This window comes from Panthera leo, chromosome C1 (genome assembly GCF_018350215.1).
Source record: "Panthera leo isolate Ple1 chromosome C1, P.leo_Ple1_pat1.1, whole genome shotgun sequence".
Taxonomy (NCBI): Eukaryota; Metazoa; Chordata; class Mammalia; order Carnivora; family Felidae; genus Panthera; species Panthera leo.
Window position 1 is genome coordinate 141,094,460 of NC_056686.1, and position 25,229 is coordinate 141,119,688.

At 37.6% G+C, this 25,229-nt stretch overlaps 1 protein-coding gene across 6 annotated transcripts in view; it reads left to right on the plus strand.

Moving 5' to 3' along the window:
- The first annotated feature begins 2,270 nt into the window (after positions 1-2,270).
- The window catches only part of RIF1 (replication timing regulatory factor 1), a 68,248-nt gene continuing 45,289 nt past the window's right edge, over positions 2,271-25,229 (plus strand). For 2 of the 6 annotated variants that reach the window (XM_042948759.1, XM_042948761.1), the window contains exons 1-15: positions 2,271-2,394; positions 2,772-2,885; positions 3,667-3,745; positions 6,510-6,606; positions 7,710-7,837; positions 7,931-8,025; positions 9,159-9,348; positions 11,126-11,218; positions 15,597-15,735; positions 18,225-18,376; positions 19,757-19,874; positions 20,733-20,906; positions 21,121-21,231; positions 21,890-21,952; positions 22,218-22,318. In XM_042948759.1, the coding sequence (XP_042804693.1) occupies positions 2,782-2,885; positions 3,667-3,745; positions 6,510-6,606; positions 7,710-7,837; positions 7,931-8,025; positions 9,159-9,348; positions 11,126-11,218; positions 15,597-15,735; positions 18,225-18,376; positions 19,757-19,874; positions 20,733-20,906; positions 21,121-21,231; positions 21,890-21,952; positions 22,218-22,318 (1,644 nt within the window). In that variant the 5' untranslated portion in view covers positions 2,271-2,394; positions 2,772-2,781. Of the gene's footprint in view, positions 2,395-2,419; positions 2,609-2,771; positions 2,886-3,666; positions 3,746-6,509; positions 6,607-7,709; positions 7,838-7,930; positions 8,026-9,158; positions 9,349-11,125; positions 11,219-11,823; positions 11,977-15,596; positions 15,736-18,224; positions 18,377-19,756; positions 19,875-20,732; positions 20,907-21,120; positions 21,232-21,889; positions 21,953-22,217; positions 22,319-25,229 lie in introns of those variants that run through there. The other 4 variants (XM_042948762.1, XM_042948760.1, XM_042948763.1 and 1 more) reach the window with 4 other exon arrangements.

The following is a 25,229-nucleotide window of genomic DNA, read 5'->3' on the forward strand; positions in this document are numbered from 1 at the left end:
GAGGTAAGGCTGGATATGAAGTGTTAGCAGTGGCCCAATCATCATAGGCCTCCATGTTTTGAAATTCATCCTATAGTTTTTTTAAAAACATCTTTTAATGTTTATTTATTTTTAGGAGAGAGAGAGAGAGAGAGAGAGAGAGAGAGAGAGAGCATGCGCATGTGTGCAGGAGCAGGGGAGGGGCAGAGAGAGAGGGAGACACAGAATCTGAAGCAGGCTCCAGGTTCTGAGCTGTCAGCACAGAGCCCGACATGGGACCCAAACTCACAAACTTGGAATCATGACCCGAGTTGAAGTCAGATACTTAACTGACTGAGCCACCCAGGCGCCCCCTGAAATTTATCCTATGATTGATGGGAACCACTGAAGGATTTCAGTCACTGGCAGTGACAATGATAAAATGCTACCAAACATTTTACTAAGATCAAAGGACTATGCATTTGAAAGAGGTACGAGCAACATGACCACCCCAACCTCTTCTTTGTGGTCCCTATACTCAAGGAATTTACATTCTCATGGGGAGAGATAGACAATAAAAAATAGACATATGATACAATATCAGGTAGTGATAAGTGCTGGAAGAATAAAGCAGAGGAAGGCATAAAAGGATTGGGCGGAGGTATTTGTCTTAAGGCAAACTCAATGTTCTTTTCACTAATCTCATCTCATAGTCACATTAAAAAAATTGGTTTCAAGTCCTCTCTCACTTTCCAACACAACAACTCTACTATACTGAAATCTTAATGTTGTGAACCTAACCACGCATTTCATTTATTGTCTAATAATCCCTTTACTTTCTTCAGTATCTGTGTTGTCTTGCCAAAGCCCAGAAAATGAGGAACAAATTCCCCTCTGAAGGTTATAGAACTCATTACCAGGCTGCACTGAAAACCTTTCTCTACCATTTCTTCTACAGTGTCTCTACATTTCACCCAGACACAAGTCTTTACAATTTTTTAAGCCCTCAATTTCTGTAGTTTGGCTCACAAGATCTGTTTATGTCTCCTTCCCTTTCTTCTTTCTTTTTTTTTTTTTTTTTTTTGCTTAAGAAACATGCTCTGTATTGAGCACTTAGTTTGGCAGACACTTGGCTAGGAACAGAGAAGGGCAAAAGGCAGTCCTGACCTCTGGAGCTGATAGCTGTGCTCAGGGTAAGAGGAGACTTTTGGGGTAGGGGATATGAAACCTGTTAAGCTGAAGTGGACGAACCACTTGCTGTTGGGCCTTAGATGCCTGGGTTGAAGTTGATACAATCCTGCGTGATACCGACAGTGCTCAGAGGCCTAAGATAAGGGGAGCAGCATATTAATTGTTCGTCAAGGGTTTCCAGTCCTTTCTCCAAGTGCGAAGTCCTGGCCAACCTCCTACCCTTCGACACCTGGGGCCTAAATAAAGGAATGCAGATCCTCGGGAGCTACCTAAATCTACAGAATCACAATGTCTAAAGGTGGGGCCCAGAAATCTGCACTTTAATCATGAATATCCCCAGGCCATTGTTATGTACACTTAAAATTTGGAAACCCTAGGCTTCTCCTACCTTTCATCACTTCACTTTCACCTGAAGTAGTTACAAACATCATTGCTATATTCTGGAGAAGGAAATTGAAGCATAGAAAGGTTGTTTAATTTGCTAAAAATACAGAGCTAGGTTTTGAATATACAACAATCTAGATACAGCTCCTAGTCTTTTTAATTTTTTTTTAATGTTTATTTATTTTTGAGACAGAGAGAGACAGAGCATGAACAGGGGAGGGTCAGAGAGAGAGAGGGAGACACAGAATCCCAAGCAGGCTCCAGGATCTGAGCTGTCAGCACAGAGCCTGACATGGGGCTCGAACTCACGGACCGTGAGATCATGATCTGAGCCGAAGTCCGACGCTTAACCGACTGAGCCACCCAGGCGCCCCAATGCAGCTCCTAGTCTTAAACATTACAATATGGTCCCATCTCCTCTTACTATATGATTTGTTGCTAATATTTCAAGAAGCACGGGGCTTGGAGTTTGAAAAGAGTCTGAAGGCCCACTAAGTTTAGTCTGATGAACTTCGGCGACTCACTCACATTTTGAATTTCATGTCCCTCGCCGTTTAAATTTAGGCCCAAACACCCCCACCTGCAAGATGCCCTGCTGGGAGAGACTAAGCAGCCGACAGAACAGGGAGGCGATCGATGATTTAGGCGCGCCGCTGCCTGTTGGATTGGCTCGAGGCTCTCCCGTCAGGCCTGCCCTGCTCCCGCGCGCTCGTGGGCCCGCCCCCGCTGCCATCTTGGCCTAGGCGGGAGCGAGCCGCACGCGAGAGTAAACAGCCCGAGCCGGGAAAGTCGAGTTCCGGCTTCGTCCGGGTGCCGCGGGTTAGCGGCGGAGAGGACGCAGTCCTGATCTTCATACGTGGGGTAAATATCTGGGTCACGGTGCTAGGCCGCGAGGAACCCTCAGTGAGGCTCACCCTCCGCCCCCTCGCGGCTAGGTGCCTTGCTCCCCGGGCTTCTCCCGCCCCCCGCGGGTCTCCTCCCACTGTTGAAAGCTGCCCGGGAAAGTGGTGGCGGGAGCGGGCCTGGGCCGGAGCGCAGCGTGGACCCGGCTGCGTGTTGCGAGGCTCAGGAGGAGGTTAGAGTCTTGGATTTGGGGGCCAGGGGCCAGGCATGTAGATGCAGTGGTGCAGTGAAGCTGGGGTCGGGCGCTCGGGTCTGGGGCCCGGACTCCGACCGAGCCACTGCGGGGCTGTTTCTGTCGGTCACTGGATTTTCTCCTTTTCCGGTTCGTGCCTCAGGGTGGCCGACATGACGGCCCCGGGTGCAAGCCCCCTGGCGCCGCTGTTGGAGACTTTGGAAGACCCTTCCGCCCCCCTTGGAGAGCAGACCGACGCTTACCTGACTCTGACCAGGTAAGGCCCGCGGGGGTTGGGGAGGAGATAGTTGCGGTGGGGCACGCAAAACAGTTTGTGTATTCTAGAAGTCTGCCTGCTATGAGGAGGCCGGGGTCGTGGGCAAGGTGGGGGGTGGTGTTGCGTGCTAAGTGACGTCCCCGGTGTTGCTGCAGCGCTCAGGGCGTGTGTTTGGAATGAGGAAGCCTGCACGTGCGTCTCGCAGGCGAAGCATTTTTTTTTTTTTTTTTTTTTTTTTTAAGTTGCGTGAGAAGTGGGTGTGCTGGCCGGATGGTTTTCAGTGTAAGTTGCCCATGTATTTGGGACAACGTGGCAACCCAGAATTGCTTTTTTAATAGGGAGCAGTAACCTGGGTTTCATTTTTAATTGCAAATGCCTTGCAGTATTTTTTTCGTTGCAAATCATATTTTGCTGAATTATCTGTAGTTATTTGGAAATGCTAACAATTGTAACAATTGGCACAAAACTATAAAGGCACAGTAAATTTCTAGTAAATTGGTAATTGGAGCTAGGTTTTCATGTTTGCTTTTCACATAGTGATACTGTCCAAATGTGTACATTTTGGATGCAAAAGTTATTCTTAGGGTTTTTTTCTGCGTTAATTTTGGACATTATTACATGATAAATTGTATATACAGGTATTAAGTATTTTAAGCACTGGACCAAATTGGTAGAATTCTAACAAATTGTAGAAAAGAGTATACAAGTGAGTATTTTAGGGAATGATTATAATTTCTTTTGTGTGCCATTTGCATAACCTTGTGTTCTTTCTGCTTTTAAGTCGAATGACTGGAGAAGATGGAAAAGAAGTCATTATGGAAATTGAGAGAAAACTTTCTCGGCTATTCAGAGTTTTAAAAGTATGTCTCTGTTTATTGAATAGTTTTTACCTTGTGGGAAAAAGATTTTACCAGCTAACTCATAAGAACTTTGTTGTTGTTTTTTATAATATTTTTTCAGAGAGCCAGTGACAACAGTGTGAGCAGGGGAGAGGGAGAGACGGCGAGGGAGACACAGAATCCTAAGTAGGCTCCAGGCTCTGAACTCAGTACAGGGCTGCAACCCGCCAACCGTGAGATCATGACCTGAGCCAAAGTCAGATGCTCAACTGACTGAGTCACCCAGGTGCCCCACTCAAAAGAGCTTTGAAATGAGAGGCGCCTGGGTGGCTCAGTCAGTGAAGCCTCTGATTCTTGATTTTGGCTCTGGTCATGATCTCATGGTTCCTGAGTTCGAGTTGGGCTCCCAGCTAACAGCTCGGAGCCTGCTTGGGATTCTCCCTCTCCTCTCTCTCTCTGCTTCTCCCTGCTCTCTCAGAATGAATAAATTCAAAAAAATTTTGAAATGAAACAAAAGCAGGATTATTTTGAGTACTTAATATGTATCAAGTACTTTTAAAATTAGTTTACATGTATTCTGCCACTTAATCCTCTATGTCCCTATGAGGGTACTCTTTAATCCCCACTTTGTAGAAGAAATTGGTTTAACTTGCCTAATGTTGCCTATGGCTACATAATCTAAAACCTGTGCTTTTAATTTAAAAGCAATTATCAGAGATTATTTCATGTTTTCTGCCTTTTGATAGGAGTGTACTTCTAAGTAAACGATTTCTGTAATTTTGTCTTTGTTTTGTTTTTTTAAAGCCTTCATTCACCATCAGTTTTTGCCACTCTTGCCTGGTTAAAAAACTGTTATTGTTATCTTTTTTGCTTATTTTTCGGGAGGTGTTTAACATCAGACTGAGGACCTCTGTTGTAATCCTCACTTGAGTATACAGTGGCATTGTGACTGCCCCTAACACCCAACTTCTAAATTCCTTGCTTTTTAGAATGAAAAGGTTAAACTGAATCTCCAGAGTTCTTATTTTTATGACTGTGTTTTTGTGCTTTAAAAAAAAGTATTCTGTCATATTTAGTGTACATTTTAGCATGATTTCTGCCTAAATGTTGAGGCATTTAAGGTACTCCTTATCCTTAAGTGTACCTCTTACAGTCCTCAGTGCTTTTTGTTCATGTAAGCAGGAGCTTTTTTGTGTAGTAGTTCAAGGCTTGTTAATAGTATTATTAAACAACGTTAATCGTATTGTCTCATTTTTTTTCCTTACATTTTTCACATTCCAGCAGTATATTGGATGCGATGAAAACATGCATTTTTATAAATTTGGTGTTTGAGAACATGCAAGATCAGGAACTCAGTGGCATGCACTGTTAATAGAATTTGTAACTTAAATGCCTGATGAATAATTATTTGGAAGCATGTGGGTGGTTAATAGTAAAATCAACAGAAGCTTGACAATCAACAAAAGCTTTCTGGGTGAATTATTAAGCACCGCAAGGATAATTGAACTCCTTTAGAACAAGAACCAGGCTGGTCGAAATACAACATGTTTCTGTATTATTCTAAATACTGTTAGTATCAAGTCTAGGAACCCACAACATTTTTTTTTAATGTTTATTTATTTTTGAGAGAGAGAGACAAAGCATGAAGGGGGGGAGGGGCAGAGAGAGGGAGACAGAGAATCAGAAGCAGGCTCCAAGCTGTCAGTACAGAGCCTGACACAGGGCTCGAACTCCCGAACCTGAACCTGGAGAACATGACCTGAGCTGAAGTCAGAGACTTAACCCACTGAACCACCCAGGTGTCCCCCCCGCAACACCCCCCCCAAGCATTCTTGAAGACAACACTGTTAAGGAATACCTTCAGGCAATATATATTTAATAAAAGTTGATCATAGATACTCTCCTGGAGATACAGCAGTAGCTCTCAAAGTCATAGGTGTTTAAGGCTGTCTTTTTGTGGTTCTTTGAACTGGTTGTTCTGTTATATGCTCCAGAGTTTGGTCTTTTTTATTGTTTTGTTTGATTAATTATAAAAGAGGTGTCCCAAGGAAGTGTCTGTTCATATACTTGACTATTTTTCCTGCTCAAGAGCAGCAAATAGCTGAGAATTCCTTGGATATCTGATTCAGAGCAGTGGGAGGATTTGAAGATAAATCCCTTTGGAATAGGAAATGGTACCAAGAAAAACACAGGGTTACAAATAATTGTAGGGTTGGGGAATATAGCAAGATTACCTTTGACAGGTTTGGGATTTTACAGCTTTCACATACGTAATATGGATTGGGCTTTGAATTCCAGATGGACATTCAAATTTTCCAATCTGCAAAGTAGGGATTTCTTTTAAAAGATTCAGATAATGCTTAAAGCTTCTATCACTTTAGATTCTCAGTAAATGTTACATTCCAATTCCTCCCTGTCTTAGAGGTGTCACTCCACTCTAAAGCTAGAATGTCAGCTTTTGTCTTTGAGTCTTTTGCCTATCTTTTGTGGAGGTGTCTTCATCATTTTCCATTTGTTGTCTTTTTGTATTGCCTTCAGGTGTGTGGAGTTGGAGACATTCTTTATCTTTTAAGAGAACACTTTTTTTTAGGTGGTCTGTATCTAGTGCCATTCTTCCTTTTTTGGCCAAGCTATGTACATGACTCCTGATTTTATTCCTTTTTTATCTACTCAAACATTTGATTGATTAGGCTAAAATAATTTTGTTTTCTGGTCCACTTTTGTTCCTTAAGAATTTATTTACGGTTGTAATTGTTTGTAATAAATGTGCTTTTTGTTTTTACAGATTCACATTTCCAGTCAAAACTCAGACCTCAGTAGTGCTGCTCTACAGGCCTTGGGGTTTTGTTTGTATAATCCCAAAATTACCTCAGGATTATCAGGTAAATTTATTATGACTTAATATTTTTTAGAGTTTATAAATATAGTTTGGTATGTTAAAAGTACTGTTACTTTTCTATTAGTTTTGTGATTTGTAGTCTAGGATTTGCTTTTGACAAAGAAATGATGTTTTGTCATCGTTAGAAGATCTTTTTTCTAGATGTAGCTTTAACTCTGATACCATAAAATTTGCTCTAAAAAGAGCATAAGTCTATTTTAAAAATGATTGCAGTGAAAATTGAACCTTTTCCTGTACAAAGCATATCTGCTTTAGAAGTTAGTAATTTAGATGGTCATTTATTGTAGTATAAAACAAGCATATGCACTAAGGAACATGCTGAATTGAAAATCTTTCACGTAGTGGTATTGGGGTAATTTGGAACCAAAAGTAGCTAAGTTTTCAAGTAATCTTAATTATTCTTTTGTAGTTTGCCATTTTATTTTATTTTTTTAATTTATTTGAGAGAACAAGAGAGGGGCAGAAAGAGGAAGAAAGAGTCCCAAGCAGGTTCTGTGCTCACAGCGTGGAGCCTGATTGGGTGGGTGGGGGGGGGGGTTCAAACCCACAAACCATGAGATCCTGAGCTGAAACTGAGAGTCTGACTCTCAACCCACTGAGCCACCCAGGCTCCCCTGTAGTTTGCCATTTTAATGCAAACCTTGGAGGTGAACTTTACAGAGGGAGAAATCAGGGATAGGGAATAAGGATTCCTTAAAGTTATTACCATCTTTCTTTCTGAAGGTATAAAGTTTCTGCCCATTCTTTTTTATATGTGGAAATGTTCCCAATCTAAAGTAGAAGTTGTTCATTTTAGAGCAGAGGTATAGGATTTATAACATCTTGCCAAAATTTGTCTTATATGTTCAAGGCTATTAATGATGCCTATACAGTTTTTTCAGTTGCACATAATTAAATCTGTTTGTTTTCTCTGATAAAGTTTTGTGTTTTGGGAAGAAGTTTGATACCAACATTGGTTCACTGATCCTAATCTCTGGATATGCATTTAATTTTTTGACAATGTAGAGTATGTTTTGCTCTATTTCTATATTTGAGATTTTAAAGGATATAAACTGTTTTACATAATTAAAGCTGCTTGTTTTTCAGACACAGATATTGAAGAACTGCTTTTAAAATTGAATGATAGTGTTAAGAGCTCAGACAAAAATGTACGTACTAGGGCACTTTGGGTGATATCCAAGCAGACGTTTTCCACTGAAATCATTGGCAAAGTAGTGAGTATGGTTTTTATATAAGTTTTCGTAACTACGCACCACTTAAAAAATTCAGGTTTACTTGATTTGTATTTATTTGGTTCTGTCTTTTAGGTATCCACTATAATTGATTCATTAGAAATAGTATTTAATAGAGGAGAGCTGCATTCTGCTGTTGTTGATTATGAAGCATTAAATGTCATCATAAGGTATGAGTTTGCTGCTTTGGAAGAATAATTGCAGTACATTTAGAATTCACTTCAAAGAGTGGACTTTGGGAACTTGAGTTAGACTTTTTTTTTTTTTTTTTTTTTTTTTTTGAGTTAGACATTTAAAGAACGAAAATGTCTTCTAAAAGTCTCAAGGAGAAAAGATAACAGGAAAAAGAAGGAATTAGATGAGTTTAAATTAGTAGGTTTCCTTGTTTAGTTTTACTGAGTCATAAAAATAAAGTCTTGGTTGGGGTGCCTGGCTGGTTCATTTGGTAACGTATGCGACTCTTGATCTTGGGGTCATGTGTTTGAGCCCCATGTTGGGGAGAGAGTGTACATAAAAATAAAAAGTCTTGGTTGTGCTGATGCTGGTAACAGAGTTCTGATTTTAAAAATTATTTCCATTAAAGCTTTTGCAAGAGTTTAAAGAATAATAGGCTTTCAAGTAGACTTAGGGGATATGTCAGAAGGCAATAACAGTGACTAGCAGCAAATGGGAGAACAGGAAAATCCCCTAACTTCCTATCCATCCCTGTGCTTTAAAGGACATACTGACAGCACAAAGACTTTCTTGCTGTGATTTGTCTTACGTCGTTTTTCCATTCTTTAAAGTTTTCTTTAATTGAGCTATTTGCCTTAACTCTACTTAGTGTTCTGATGCCCTGAGTGATGCTCACATGTTACCATTCTCTGGCTATCTTCTAAAAGAATGTTAAATTCAATTGTATAAAAACATTGATACTAGGGATGCCTGGGTGGCTCAGTTAAGTGTCCGGCTCTTGATTTTTGGCTCAGGTCACGATCTCACAGTTTTTGAGATTGAGCCTCGAGTTGGGCTCTGCACTGACGGTGCGGCACCTGCTTGGGATTCTCTCTCCCTCTTTCTCTCTGCCCCTCACCCGCTTGCGTGTGTGTGCTCTCTCCGAATAAATAACCATTAAAAAAAAGTAATATGGAAATCTACAAATTAGCAAGTAAAAGTTCGATCTGTGTGTGTGTATGCGTATATGTACATATTCTGAAACAAATGGACCGTACTAGGTATATTTCTTTGTGCTACTTATTTTCCTAGTAGTTTAGACATAAAAGGTGAGGTCAAGCTAATTTATTCGTTGACTTTTTTATTATAGGCTAATTGAACAAGCCCCAGTTCAAATGGGAGAAGAGTCAATTAGGTGGGCAAAACTGGTCATACCTTTAGTGGTTCATTCTGCCCAAAAGGTACATTTGAGAGGAGCAACTGCTTTAGAGATGGGAATGCCGTTGTTGCTTCAAAAACAACAAGAAATAGCATCTATCACAGAGCAGCTTATGACTACTGTAAGTATTACTTTAAGGATTTTTTTGGATACTGAATTGTAAATTTCTGGCCCAAGCTTAGAGCTCATAGTGGTATCATTTCATTATGATATAGGAAGCTCCTCTTCGAATAAAACATAAGTAATTGCTTAAGGTAGTGTAGGCACACTGCTCCTAGATTAAGGAAGGAGTGTCTATTCAGTGTTTGTAGGATCTAGGCATTTTACTTCATCACCAATGAATAGTGATTGAAAGGGATTGCATTTCTTTTTTTTTAATGTTTATTTATTTTTGAGAGCAAGAGAGACAGAGCATGAGCAGGGGAGGGGCAGAGAGAGAGAGAGATACATACAGAATCAGAAGCAGGCTCCAGGCTGTCAGTACCGAGCCCTACGCGGGGCTTGAACTCCCAAAATGTGAGGTCATGACCTGAGCCGAAGTTGGGACACTCAACCAACTGAGCCACCGAGGCGCCCCGAAAGGGATTGCATTTCTGGAAAAGGGAGAACATTAATTTGAGTGCTATTTGGATTGTTTTACACAATCTCAGTAGGTATAAATTTAAAGCACATAAGTGCATATAATGTATTGTTTACTAATAACTTTTCCTAATAAGCTTTTCTATCTTTATTTCTTGTAACAAATATTTATTTAGCATCTGTATATGCCAGGCATTGTTTTAGACACTGAATATAGCAAAGAACAAAAGGAACTTGTGGAGCTTATTGTCTAGTGGGAGAGGCAGTAAAGAATACAGTATATTCAGTGAAGAACATGATGGAAAACAGACTAGATGAAGAGTGCCATTGTAGAGGAAGGGTGTGGCAGTCAGGGAAGGAAAAAGAATAGGATATTTGAGCAGTGATTTGAAAGTGGTACAAGAATTAGCTACTTGGATAATATGGAGTCAGTTAATTCCAGGCAGGAGAAGCTGAGAGCAAAGGGCCCTGTTCTGATGGTTGTGTGTTAGTCGGTGTTCAGTGAACACTGGCAAGGGCAATATGATAGAGTGAATGAGGGTGAGAGGATAGGAGATGATGTCAGAGGAACAGAGGGCCAAATCACATAGGACCTTGGGGGATATTGTAAGGAATTTTTCACTTTCTTTTATTGAAAACTGTATTTGAAGGTTTTGAGTATTGAGTGTTATATGTACTGACTTGGGCTTTAAAGGGATTGCTGTGCCTGTGTTGAGAATAGACTCTAGAGGAGTTGAGTAGAAGAAGGGAAGGTACTTCAGAGGTAACTTCAGTAATCCAGGTGTAGTGAGGGAGCCTTCCAGATTTTTAAACCTGGGATTTTGTTTATTTTTTAAAATTCGAGAGGCCTTATGGTAATGTTTGGAGACTACTAAAGTAGCTCCAATGTCTTTGCAAGTTTTTTTATTTTGATAAATTTATTTTCCAAGAGTATATATAAAATTCTTCATAAATTTGAACTTAAATGTTCTCAGGTGTCTGCTACCCATGAAGCTGTTAATGTATTTTTAAGTTAAAATGTTATCATTTGAACTCTTATGGTATACATGCTGGTTTTCTGGGAAACGTATATTGGTAGAAGAAAATTAAGCTCAACTGATAGATGGAGGAATGGCCAGATTTGTGATAAGACAGTTATAGTAAGATGTTAATGGTATGTATTTATATTTGGAAATTCAATGTAAAACTTTCAGCTTTGCTGTATACTTGGAAATTTTCTAATAAAATATTGGGAAAAGCTATTCAACTAAGATAGTCTGATACTGCATATTTTGTTTTCCCAAGAGTCTTTTGGTAAATATTTTTGCATTTGTTTGCAGAAATTACTTTCAGAACTCCAAAAGCTATTTATGAGTAAGAATGAGACTTATGTGTTAAAATTGTGGCCTTTGTTTGTCAAACTTCTTGGGAAGGTAAGTCCACAGATCATGAATATTTCATAGTTTATACATGAGTTTCTTTCGTCTCTTAACTTTATATAGTGGAGCTGATCCTATAGATGTAAATTCAGCTGCTTAATAAAATTTGTTTGCAAACCCACTGTAAATACTTTTGCTTTTCCAGTCAATTGCAAATCTGCAAAATGGCAAAAGAGATCCACCCCAGCGTGCAGGTTCCCAGCTGAGGTAGAGCAACGTTATGCTCTGCCTTTTTATTTGAGCTCTCAGTATTCATTTGTAAACAGGTGTCCTTTTCATAATCCGCTTGGTGACATATTTTCCACGTTTTGTACTTTTTCTTGGTGAATTTAGTTTTAAATGACCCTCAGGCTTAGTGCCAAAGTGTTGTCCATGATTCTTAAGCACAGGAAGATTATGTGATGTGCCCTGGGGAGAAATTATATGTATTATTTTTTAAAATTTTCTTTAATGTTTGTATTTATTTTTGAGAGAGAGAGAGAGAGAGCGCACGCATGAGCGGGGAAGGGACAGACAGAGAGGGAGACGCAGAATGTGAAGCAGGCTCCAGGCTCTGAGCTGTCAGCACAAAGCCCAACGCGGGGCTTGAACCCACCGGCCACAAGATCATGACCTGAGATGAAGTTGGACGCTTAACCAACAGAGCCACCCAGGCGCCTCAGAAATTACACGTATTAGATAAGCTCTGTTCAGGCATGAGTTACAGTGCTGTTGGCTGTGAGTTCATTGTTCGTGAATCAACAATACATACGGTATCTTTAAACAGAAATAAATATAATATTGATGTCGATTGGTTGACAGAAAAGGTTCTCATAGGAACCTAACCTGCATCTTCCCTAGGAGCAAGGGCTCAGTACTTGCTAACACAGTGTTTGCAGTGGACTTTATAGAACTTAATTTTGATGAATAATGAGGATCAACCACATGTTCTGTCTTCTTTAAGCCAGGTTTTTTTTTTTTTTTAAGTTTTTTTTTTTTTTTTAACGTTTATTTATTTTTGAGACAGAGAGACAGAGCATGAACGGGGGAGGGTCAGAGAGAGGGAGACACAGAATCTGAAACAGGCTCCAGGCTCTGAGCTGTCAGCACAGAGCCCGGCGCGGGGCTTGAACTCACGGACCGTGAGATCATGACCTGAGCCGAAGTCGACCGCTTAACCGACTGAGCCACCCAGGCGCCCCGCCAGGTTTTTTTTTAAGGATAGGGGAGGTGTTTTTCTTTGCTGTGATAAATAAACGTATTTATTGTAACCGTCCTACGTACATTTCATTGTCATTAAATATATACATAAGTTTTGTAAACGTCACTATTATCTATACCCAAAACTTTATATTCTCCAACAATTTTATATATGTTAAGCAAGAACTTCTTTGGTCTCCTAGCCCCAGCCTCTGGTAACTGCTGTTCTACTTGCTGTCTATGGATTTGCTAATTCTAGGCATCCCACATAAATGGAATCATGCACTATTTGTCTTTCTATTTATGGTTTATGCTAGACATCATTTTTTCAAGTTTTATTCATGTTGTAGGAATTAACTAAATTTCATTCTTACAACTGAATATTTCATGGTGTATAACTCAGTTTGTTTACTCATTTGTTGACAGATATTTGAGTTGTTTCTACTTTTCAGCTATTGTGAATAATTGCTGTGAACTTTGGTGTACAAATATCTTTTGTATTCTCTACTTTTCGTTCTCTTGGATATATGTGTAAGAGTGGAATTGCTGGTTCCAAACTGTTTTCCACAGTGGCTGCACTATTTTACATTCCTACCAGTAATACACCAGGGCTCCAATTTTCCCACATCCTTGCCAAACTTGTTTTTTTGTTGTTGTTGTTGTTTTTTGATATGATAGCCATTCCAGAACATTTTGTTTTATAAAACTGGGCCATTTTCATGTTTTTGACAATACAGTAAATAGTTCTCTTGGTGATTGCAGACATACAAGAAATAATCATAGTAATGGTGGGTTTTCCTGATTGGTGTGCAGTCTTCAGTAATTGTAAACAGTTACTTGTATGTAACTGCTGTCAAGCCAGTAAGACCGCATCTCTGCATCCATCATTTTCAGGATTGCTAGTAACTTGGGCATATTTCTACAGAATAACCTTACGTGTTTGTTGTGTCACAGGACCCAGCTTGCTTACATCTTTGTCCATGACAATACCTTTGGTAGTAATACCCAAAGTTGTATATAGTGGGGATAAAGGGTTTTTCTTTATACCATATGATGAGGTAAAAGGTGACTTTCAGGCTGAGCTGTATTATGTCGGCCTTCTTGAAACATAAGTCTATTGGCCTAATGAATTTTTCACATTTAGGTGATTTTCGTATAAAGCCGTTTCCAGTGGAGCAGACTAGTTACAGCAACCAACCTCTTCTTTCCCTTTCCTGTTTGAATAACTTAGAATTTCTTTCTTCCTGGGCATTAACCTTGGGCAGAGGGCCTTCCCATTTTCCTGCTTCCCCTTTCTGGTTTTAATCATATTTGAAAGTACTTTAGCTCAGGGCTGTCCCACTGTGTCCAGTAAATAGCAGGTACTATTCCCTGTGAATCTTTTAGTCACTCTTAAGTTTGGTGTTTCCCTTTAATACGTTTTCTTAATCGTAGTTTTTATTTGTATTTTTTTTTTTAGCATGGTGCTGTTTATGGTAGTGCTTAGCTTTCACACCAGTTTGAACATTCTAGAGCTTTCCTTTTGGTTTTTCTCATGGTAATCCAAGTGATATCCATAGTAGTTATAGTGTAACTCAATAAGTTGTTTTGTGGCTGGTGGGTTTTTGTTTTTATAGAGAGCAAGAGCACCGGGGAGTTGTTGGGGGAAAGGGAGAGAGAGAGAGAGAGAGAGAAAGAGAGAGAGAGAGAGAGAGAGAGAGAGAGAATCTTCAGCACCCTCTATGCCCAGCACAGAGCCCGATGTGGGGCTTGATCCTAGAGCCCCACCGTGAGATCATGCATGGCCTGATCTGAAATCCAGACTTGAATGTTTAACCGACTGAGCCACTCAGGCAGCCCTGCCCACTTTTTATTTGGGTGGTTCATTTTTGTTGTTGAGTTGTAGGAGGAGTTCTTTATTTTGGATGTTAACCCTTATAGGTATGGGATTTTCAAATATTTTTCGAATATTTTTTTCAAATATCTTTTCAATTGATAATATCCTTTGGTGCACAGGAGTTTTTAGTTTTTAAGTTTATTTTGAGAGAGAGAGAAAGTGAATGAGCAAGAGGAAAGGCAGAGAGAGTGAGAGAGGGTATCCCAAGATGTGGGGCTTGAACTCACAAACTGTGAGATCATGCATGACTCAGGCTAAATCCAAGAGTTGAATGCTAAACCGACTGAGCCACCCAGGTGCCCAGGAGTTTTTAGTTTTGAAGTCCCATAAAAATTAGATTTTCTTTAATTGCCTGTGCTTTTGGTGTCATAGACATGAAATTGTTGCCAATTCCAGTGCCATGAATCTTTTTCCCTGTGCATTTTTGTAGGATTTTTATAGTTTTAGTTCTCATAACTTTTTATATTTGATTCCTTTTGAGTTTATTTTTGTATTGTGTTGAATCTGTAGATTGCCCTGTGTAATAATTGACATTTTAATGGTATTAAAAAATCTTTCTATACATGAACATGGGATGGTTTTCCATTTATTTAGGTCTTTTTAAATGTTTTTCGGCAATACTTGATAGGTTTTAGTGTACGAGTCTTTCACCTCCTTGGTTAGATTTATTTCTAAGTTTTAATTCTTTTAGATGCTATTGTAAATGGAAATACCTGATTTCCTTTTCAGATTGTTCATTGCTGTTGTGTAGAAACACAGCTGATTTTTGTGTGTTGATCTTGTATACTGAATTTATTAGCTCTACTAGCTTTTACTTATGGATTCTCTAAGCAAGTTATTTTTTGTTATTCTGTTCAGTTTGGATGTGATTTACAGCCGGTTGAGATTGTGGTTTCATTTTTAACATATTTTTCCTTGTTATTCATAATTTACTTGTCATCTGTCCATTTTTCCCTTAACGTTTTGTCTTTTTGAGTATATTTTAAAAAACTATTAGTTTCAGGGTTCAACATTTCTTACTTTTTTTAATTACTGATTTTCTTACGGATACCGTTATGTTGGTAAAATTTGAGATTTTTCTTAAACCTTCCTCATTTTCTCTAATGTCTTAGAAATGTTCTGTGTTATGCATTATGTACTTTATGGAGCCTTATATTTTGTGATCTTGAGTTTTGAGTGTACGTATAAAAATCAGTACATTTTAAACTTAAGTTTTTAAGACTTTACATAGCTAACACTGAATGAATTAGGTTAATAATAGTGCCTGTATATTGTTTTAGTCAGGTAAATAACTTTCTAATGATTTTTCATTTTTAGACCTTGCATCGAAGTGGGAGTTTCATTAATTCTCTATTACAGCTGGAAGAACTAGGATTTCGTAGTGGAGCACCCATGATTAAAAAAATAGCATTTATTGCCTGGAAGAGTTTAATAGATAATTTTGCTTTGAATCCAGGTAAGTAAGTCTTATTTAAAATTTTTTATTTTTCTATGGGTTTCACTCAAGCAAGATGAAAAGAACAAAGCTTTTCTGATCTTTTGGGCTTTATATTGAAATAACCTGTTAAATATTTTTTTTTTATTTTAAGAGAATAAACTTGTAGCTAAAAATAGAATTTAAAAGGATAGGCATTTTTGAAATTTACAGCTAAAAAATTATGATTGCTATGGAACAAAAGTATCAGTGACTGATGAACTTTTTCAGGACCTTTGGAACAGTACCTAATAGTGGGTCATTGCTACTAATGTGTAGAATTGACTCCTTTTGATTTACTTTATCTTCCTGTTGCCTAGCAGAGGTGTTTGATATATAGTTGGCCCTTGAACAGTGTGAGAGTTAGGGGCACCAACACCCCACCACAATTGAAAGCCTGTATATGACTTTTGACTCCCCCCACATTTAACTACAAGTAGCCCACTGTTGACCAGAAGCCTTACCAATAACATAAATAGTTGATTAACCTGTATTTTGTTTATGTATTGTAAACTCTGGTCTTAGGATAAAGTAAGCTAGAAAAAAGAAACGTTAAGATCATTAAGAGGAAATATCTTTACAGTACTATACTGTAAAAAAAAAATCTGTATAAGTGGACCAATGCAATTCAAACCTATATTGTTGATGGGTCAACTGTAAATTTGAGAAAGTATGTAGCCCAAAAGTAGATCAGTGTGAGTACCCACTTACCTTAGATACAAACAATATTGGATGTTTATAAGATCTGCTAAGTAATGTTGATTTCATGTTATATTTTTCTCTGGTGAAGATCATTAATCCCTTTTTCCTTAGTGTGTTTTATAAAGTGATTATTTTTATTACCTATAATTTCATTGAAAATGTTGGTAAAAGTACATTGCCAGGCACAAATTGTAAATGTTACCTTTTTGTTTATGAACTGGTAATGCAAGTTAACGTTCTGGACTAAACCTATTGGACTTGTGTAAAAGTGGAGTGTTAAAGCATAAAATAGACATAATTTAAAGAAGGTAAATAAAATGCTATCTCATTTGAAATAAGTCCAGAGTTAAAAAGTCTGGCCCTGGTATTATGGATCCAAGAAGTCTTAAGGAATCAGCTGCCTGCCTTTCTCTTCTGTTATCCTCAGTATGCCTTAATTATAGACTACAGGAAAGGGAGAAGGCAGAAGAGCAAAAATGAATTTCTTCCCAGCTGAGCCATCTATCTCTAGAGCTTTCCAGAAATTCTACATACACTTCCCTTTAAATCTCATTGGGTAGAATGGCTAAATGGGATACTGAGTAAAGGAATAAAATATTGGGTATCCATCACTGTCCTGAGTGAAAGAGGTAACTAAAAATATGGTAACTGTCAATTTCTGCTGTAGGGATATTATTGTAGCACTCTTCTCATAAGTACAGTAGGAGTTCAAAAAGGATTAGAGTATTTGTTTGCACAGTGGTTTGACTTTATTTTCTTTATAGAAATGTTAATTGTGCAACCTAAATGGCAAAGTAACTGTCAGAAATATTAATGCAGTTTCATCAAATAACACAGCTGGACAGATGTTTCAAAATCCCTATTAAGTCTTTTTGATAACTTACTTGAGCACAGAGGTCTTTTTATGTATCCCCAGTTGTTACACTCACATGGAATATTAGGCTGGATGGTTTGTTGTGGAGGACTATCCCATGTGTTGAAAGAAGTTTAGCAGTATCCCTGGGTGCATTCTAGATGCCAACAGCATTCTCTGTACCTCCTCCCTCTCCGGTCTAACAGCCAGAGATGCCATATATGTTGCCAAATGTCTCTTGGGAAAATTGTCCCTGGCGCACACACAGTATCTAATAAACATTATTTATTCTATTTATTTATTTATGGCCATCTTAAGTACAATCTAGTTGTATTGGAGTTTGTCAAAGTGAAAATTTGAGGTGTAACAAGAACAGTTGGTGGTTTAAAAAATTTTTTTATAAAGTATTTTTTATTTTTAAGAGAGAAAGCACAAGCAGGGGAGGGGCAGAGAGAGAGAGGGAGACACAGAATCTGAAGCAGGATCCAGGCTCTGAGCTGTCAGCATATAGAGCCTGAGGCGGGGCTCAAAGTCAAGAAACATTAGATCATGACCTGAGCCGGAGTGGGACGTTTAACTGACTGAGCCACCAGGTGCCTCCCAAAATAATTTTTTTTAATGTTTATTTTTGAGAGAGAGAGAGGGAACGTGTGAGCTCCAGGCTCTGAGCTGTCAGCACAGAACCCGACACGGGGCTCGAGCACATGAACTGTGAGACTATGGCCTGAGCCAAAGTTGGACGCTTAACCGACTGAGCCACCCAGATGCCCCTAAAAAAAAATTATTTTTAATCTATTCTCTTGCGATGATAAAAGGAGACTTACATACTTAGTTTTAAAATTTAGTTTTTAGCAAAACCACAAAATTTATCTTAACTTCTTACATGTTTTTGCCCATGTGCTTATTTTCTTTTAAGAAATATTATGCAGTGCGAAAAGACTGAAGTTGTTAATGCAGCCTTTGAGTTCCATCCATGTGAGAACAGAAACTCTAGCACTAACAAAACTAGAAGTCTGGTGGTATTTACTAATGAGACTTGGACCTCATCTTCCTGCTAATTTTGAACAGGTAATATAAGTTTTGGCTCTAATGATTGGAATTTTTTAACGTGTTCTTAAATTCTTAACAGTCTATTCTTTCAGTATTACATTTGCTGTGTTAGCAGATCACAATATATAAAAAATCTTTTCTTCCTAACACAGAATTTTTTATTTCCCTCAAAAGATTCTCCAGTTGTGTGAAATGGAGCCTCTAAAGCTTTCTCAACCAGCAAACACTCAAATATCTAAAGTCATTTTGAAAGATTTTTGAAAGGAAATTCCGTAACATTTAGAATGTAATTGAGAATAAAATCAACATTACTGAAATAGAAATCAAGTGCTACACTTGGTTGATAAAAGTTGGATCAGTTCTTATTTTTTTGTAACTTTCTAGGCTACAAAATGGTAACAAATTCTCTATCTAATCTGAGGACCATAGGCTTTGGCCCTCTTCCTCCTTGCTGGTCAGGTCATGCTGGCAGCCGCTATGGTGGACCCACTGGGGCCCAGCAGCAGCTTCACCCCCCTGCTGGCACCATCTTGCCAACTGCCCTTGCTGGCATTTAGACATAAAGTTTATTTAATCTTACTTATACTTCCTTTATTTTTGCAATGAATCCCATCTTTGGTTTCTGAATATTTGTACAATAAGTAAAAAAAAGGATAGCTCTGATAATTTCTTTTATCTTTTTCATTTCTTTATCTGGGTTTTTGGAGTACATTTTACTTTTAAATCTGTAGTCTTAGTCTTTTTGTCTATATACACAATTGCACAGCAGTGAGTATAGTATATTCTTGGGGTTTTGTAATATACTGGAATTTTTAGAAAGTTTGTAAAATTTTAATTAATGTATTAAAGATTTTAAACTTAATAGCATGAGTTAATTAGAATTGGGCATTAATGGTAATATGTAACTTGAGATCATAATTTTTCCAAATTCTACCATTATGAGGTCCTAGTGGGCTTATCTTACCCAGTTGTCCCACACATTCATTGGTTGAAGTTATGCATTGGCTAGATTTGATTGGTACTGGAACGATCTTAGAAAATGAGCTTGAGGTTGTCTTAGTTTATATTTTCTTAGGGTGAATTTTTTAAAAGCTTAAAATGAGTCTCTACCAATAGCATTAAAACTCAGGCATTATTTACAGATATAATTTCCCATTTGGAATTTAGTAATGAAACTTACAGGTATTACACATGGCAAATATAGTTGTAATAAAAATGTTTACTTTTCCAATTTTAGTATTTAGGCAGTGCATCCAAACAGCCAGTAGGATTCAACATATCAAAAGAATTTAGATTGCTTCTTAAATTTAACTGTATTATGCAAGACTTTAAAAAAATTATGGATAATTAGGTAGTTTAGAGATAGTTTCCCTTTCTTTTTGTTTTTAACCCCAATAGGTGTGCGTGCCTCTGATTCAGAGTACAATAAGCATCGATTCTAATGCTTTGCCTCAAGGCAGTTCATCTCGTGTAGCTACTTCTCCCGGTTTAAATCCCATGACTCCTATACACAAAGGTAAGGTAGACATACTTGGTTCTTCTTCTGTTTTTAAAAAGGACTTGAAATGAAACCTTTGCTAAGTGTTATTCATATAAAGTGAAGCACTTTGTAATTTTGGCTCCCTTATCACAAAATCCATTCTATACTCTTGTTTTCCTTATGTGTTACTGTTGTACTTGCATTGTTGTAGTTGAAGATCTACGTTTTTCAACTGTATCTGTGAGATATATTACAAATGACTGTTGAGTTTGTTTCAGAACCAGAACCTTAGAGTTATTAAAAACAACAGATCTTAACAGATGTTTTTTAAAAAGTGGCTTAGCATATATAGTATTGAAAGAAAATGATTTGCTGTATATTATTTTGTTATAGTCAGATTTTTATATTTAAGTGTTAGAAATGTGTGCATATTAATATTTCATAGTAAAATTATCTTCATTTAAGTGGTGTCTGACAGAGGCACCTGGGTGGCTCAGTCAGTTAAGCGTCTAACTTCGGCTCAGGTTATGATCTTGTGGTTTGTGAGTTCAAGCCCCAAGTTGGGCTCTGACGCTCAGCCTGGAGCCTACTTCAGATTCTGTGTGTCTCCCTCTCTCTCTGCCCCTCCCCACTCATGCTCTCTTTCTCAAAAAATAAGTAATAAAACATTAGAATTGGTAAGTGACAGTAATCTTGTTCTTAACCTACTAATTAGGAACTCTTAACAGGTTTTAAACAAGAACTCAACTTTTATTTGAGAAACAAAGTATTTACTTTTAAAAATACATTTCACTGAAATGAAGTAAACAAAATATGTTCATTTGGTTAGCTAATTTAGCTTATGTAACTTACCTTTTTTTTTTTCTTTTTTCTTTCTTTTTTTTTTTTTTAAAGGTGCTTCCCCATATGGAACTCCTGTAACTCCTCGGATGAACTTAAGTTCAAATTTTGGTGGAATGGCCACAATCCCCTCTATTCAACTTTTGGGACTTGAAATGCTGCTTCATTTTTTGTTGGGTCCAGAAGTCTTGAGTTTTGCTAAGCAAAACAAACTTGTACTGAGCTTAGGTATTTACTTTTTAAAAACTGTTCAGATCATAGTACATTGGGGTGAGAAGACATGCTTTTTTCCCCCACAGCCCAAATATTCTGGAATTCTGTGTGATATAAGCATAAATCTTTTTAATAGAAAACACATGTCGAACCACCTAAAATTTTATATCGATACATTTATTTCATAAAGCTTTGGATCGGCATAATTGTCTTTTTTTTTCTTTTTTAGAGCCACTCGAACATCCATTAATCAGCAGCTCTTCTTTTTTTTCCAAACATGCAAGTACGCTTATCACTGCTGTTCATGATAGCTTTGTTGCGGTTGGAAAAGATGCTTCTGGTAAATACTTAAGATTTTTTTGTTTGTTTAAACCTGTGTTTAAAAAAGTAGAATAGGAAATATTTACATATTGCCATCTTTTGCCCAGATTATGCTGCAGGACCTTTACATATAAATCATTTAATCCTTAGAATAACCTTTGTTTTTTAGATGAGGAAATTGCGTTGTACATAGAAGTAAATAACTTGTGCAAAGTCACATAGTAAGTGGTGGAGCTGTGATTCAGACCTGGGCTCTGTGGCTCCAGCTTCCACACTCAAAACTCCTATGTTTCATAGCCTGTCAGATATTGTGAAGAAATTTCAAAAATGAAATCGTTAGCTATTTAACTGGCTGGTTTTCAGGTGTCCTTTTGAATCTTTATTTTTTTCCTTCTGTCAGCAGCAAAAGGTGTTCAATAAAGAAAATACAGGTACTAGAAAGGAGAAAATAATTATCCTTAAGTTCCATGACCCAGTGTTAATGTGTTACAGTTTGAAAAAACATTTCTTTAAACAGCGTTGTGATAGTGTTTCATAAACTGATTACAAGGCTGAATATTATAAGAATTCTATTTTAGACTAAGAATTGCTCAACTTCTTTAGCATAAGGGTAAAAGGGTGAGCCTTTATAGTACTGTCTGCTTCATTTCTAAAGTTTGTTTTGTTTTGTTTGGCAGAGGCAGTTGTCAATGCTATTTGGAAGGAACTAATTAGCTTGATGAAATCAATCATTGAATCAGGTAACTACTGTAATACTGATCAAATAATTTTTATAGAACTCAGTGAATTGTTTGGCTTTTATAAATAAAATTATTTTAGAGTCAATTTTTGAAGCATATAGCTTCCAGACTGTAATTTTCTTTTAAACGAGGCAATTTATTGATTTATTTTAAAAATTAACCTTTCTTAGCTAAGTATATGTTTTTATGCCTAAAAATACTGTATTTTCACCCCTAAAAATACTTGTATGTTTAGAACCACATTCTTCCTTTTCCTTTTTGATAGGTAACAAAAAAGAGAGACCAGGTTCTGAAGTTTTGACCCTTTTACTAAAATCGTTAGAAAGCATAGTAAAGTCAGAAGTATTTCCTGTATCAAAAACATTGGTAAGTAAGATAATTCATGCTGGAATTTAAAAATCATATTCTGAAATTGAATTTTTTATTGAAAAAAATACTACTTACACAGACCATGTTTTGAGAAGACATTTTGTATCAAGTATTTATCAGCAATTTAGCCCTGTAATAAATGTTATTCCATTGACTTCAGAGTTGTCTGAAACCCCAGTAAAGTAAATGACTATACCGGCAATACAGAAATATTCCATTTTCATAAGAATGAGCCATACAGAGAAAATTGGGGTTAAGAACATGAACTGTGAACTGAACTAAACATTAATTTTATAAGATTGCCTAGCTCCACTAATTGTTAGTTTGTACATTTAAGCTGGTAATAATCTTTGGGACTTGTGCAATTTAAATTAACCCTCCTTAACTGAGATAAGTACTTTGGTATTAAACACTTTTTTTTATCCTATAGTAGAGAAGAAAAAAACCAATTGGATATACTTTTTTATAATAGTGAGTCTCCCCAAGATAAACTGCAGATGAAATAGACTGTACTTAAATTCCTTCTGAGTCTCTGTGTACTGGGACAGTGATAACTACTATGGCAGTAGATCATAGTGGTTAATAGCAAGGGCTCTGGAGCAGACTAGGTTGAATCGCAGCCAAATTATTTATTAGTTGAGTGAACTTGGGAAGTTTATCTCCTCCCTTACCTTTTTTTAAGGGAATGTAGTAGTAGTTTTATGATTAGTACATGAAGGGCATGATGAGCCAGAAATGAAATAAATGAGTCCACAAATGCAATTTATTATTATTATTATCATCATTAGTGTTTGATTCAAATCAAATGAGAACGTGAAAACATATTCACCAACATAACCTTTTCTTTTTTTTTTTTAAGTTTATTTGTTGAGAGAGGGAGGGAGGGAGAGAGAGTGCACACTGGAGGGGCAGAGAGCAAGAGGAAGAGAGAGTATCTCAAGCAGGCCCCACACTGTCAGCACAGAGCCCGATAATGGGGCTTGAACTCTAGAACCCTGAGATTATGACTTGCGCTGATACTGAGAGTCAGATGCTTAACGTACATCCACCTAAGCGCCCTAAACTTTCTATTATATCATTATGTCACTGAAGTTAAAGTTCAAGTTAATACCAGTACAATATTTTTGGATGGCAGTTTGATAGTCTCTGTCACATTTGAGAGGTGTGTCTTTATTTTTTTTCTTTCTTGTTTGTTTTACTTTTATTTACATCCAAATTAGCATATAGTGCTATAATGATTTCAGGAGTAGATTCCAGTGATTCATCCTCTATGTATATAACACCCAGTGCTCATCCCAACAAGCGTCCTCCCGAATGCCCCCTACCCATTTAGCCCATCCCCCCCACTGACAACCCCTCCAGCAACTTTCAGTTTGTTGTCTATATTTTAAGAGTCTATTATGTTTTGCCTTATCCTTGTTTTTACATCATTTTTGCTTCTCTTCCCATATGTTTATCTGTTTTGTATCTTAAAGTCCTCATATGAGTGAAATCATATATTTGTCTTTCTCTGACATATATTTGTCTTTCTCTGACTGGCTAATTTTGCCTAGCATAATACCCTCCAGTTCTATCCATGTAGTTGCAAATGGCAAGATTTCATTCTTTTTGAGTGCCATTCTTTTAATACTTCATTGTGTGTGTATATGTGTGTGCACATCTTCTTTATCCATCCATGGACATTTGGGCTCTTTCCGTAATTTGGCTGTTGTTGGCTCTTTCCGTAATTGTGTGTGTATATGTGTGTGCACATCTTCTTTATCCATCCATGGACATTTGGGCTCTTTCCATAATTTGGCTCTTGTTGATAGTGCTGCTATAAACATTGGAGTGCATGTGCCCCTTTGAATCAGCACTCCTGTATCCCTGGGATAAATACCTAGTAGTGCAATTGCTGGGTTGTAGGGTAGTTCTATTTTTAATTTTTTGAGGAACTTCCATACTGTTTTCCAGAGTGGCTGCACCAGTTTGCATTCCTCTTTTTCCGCATCCTCACCAAATTGCCTGAGTTGTTTATTTTAGCCCTTCTGACTGGTGTGAGGTGGTATCTCATTGTGGTTTTAATTTGTATTTCCCTGATGGTGAGTGAAGTGTTGAGCATTTTTTCATGTATCTGTTAGCCATCTCGATGTCTTCTTTGGAGAAGTGTCTGTTCATGTCTTTTGCCCATTTCTTCACTGGATTATTTTTTTGGGTGTTGAGTTTGATAAGTTCTTTATAGGTTTTGGACACTAACCTTTTATCTGAGATGTCATTTGTAATAAATACCTCCTCCCATTCTCTCAGTTGCCTTTTAGTTTTGCTGATTGTTTCCTTCGCTCTGCAGAAGGTTTTTATTTTGATGAGGTTCCAGTTGTTCATTTTTGGTTTTGTTTCCCTTGCCTCCAGAGTAAGAAGTTGCTGTGGCCAAGGTCAAAGAGATTTTTTTGCCTCCTTTCTCCTGTAGGATTTTTTTTTTTTAATATAATTTATTGTCAAAGTGGCTAAAATACAGTGTGTGAAGTGTGCTCTTGGTTTTGGGGATAGATTCCCGTGGTTCATTGCTTACATACAACAACACCCAGTGCTCATCCCAACAAATGCCCTCCTCAGTGCCCATCACCCATTTGCCCCTCTCCCCCACCCCCTTATCAACCGTCACTTTGTTCTCTGTAAGAGTCTCTTATGGTTTGCCTTCTTCCCTCTCTTTTTTTTTTCCCCTTTTCCCATGGTCTTCTAAGTTTCTCAGGATCTACATATGAATGAAAACACGTATCTGTCTTTCTCTGACTGGGTTATTTTATTCAGCATAATACCTTCCAGTTCCATCAACGTTCCTGCAAATGGCATGATTTCATTGTTAATCATTGCCAAGTAGTATTCCATTGTATATATAAACCACGTCTTCTTTATCCATTCATTCGTTGAT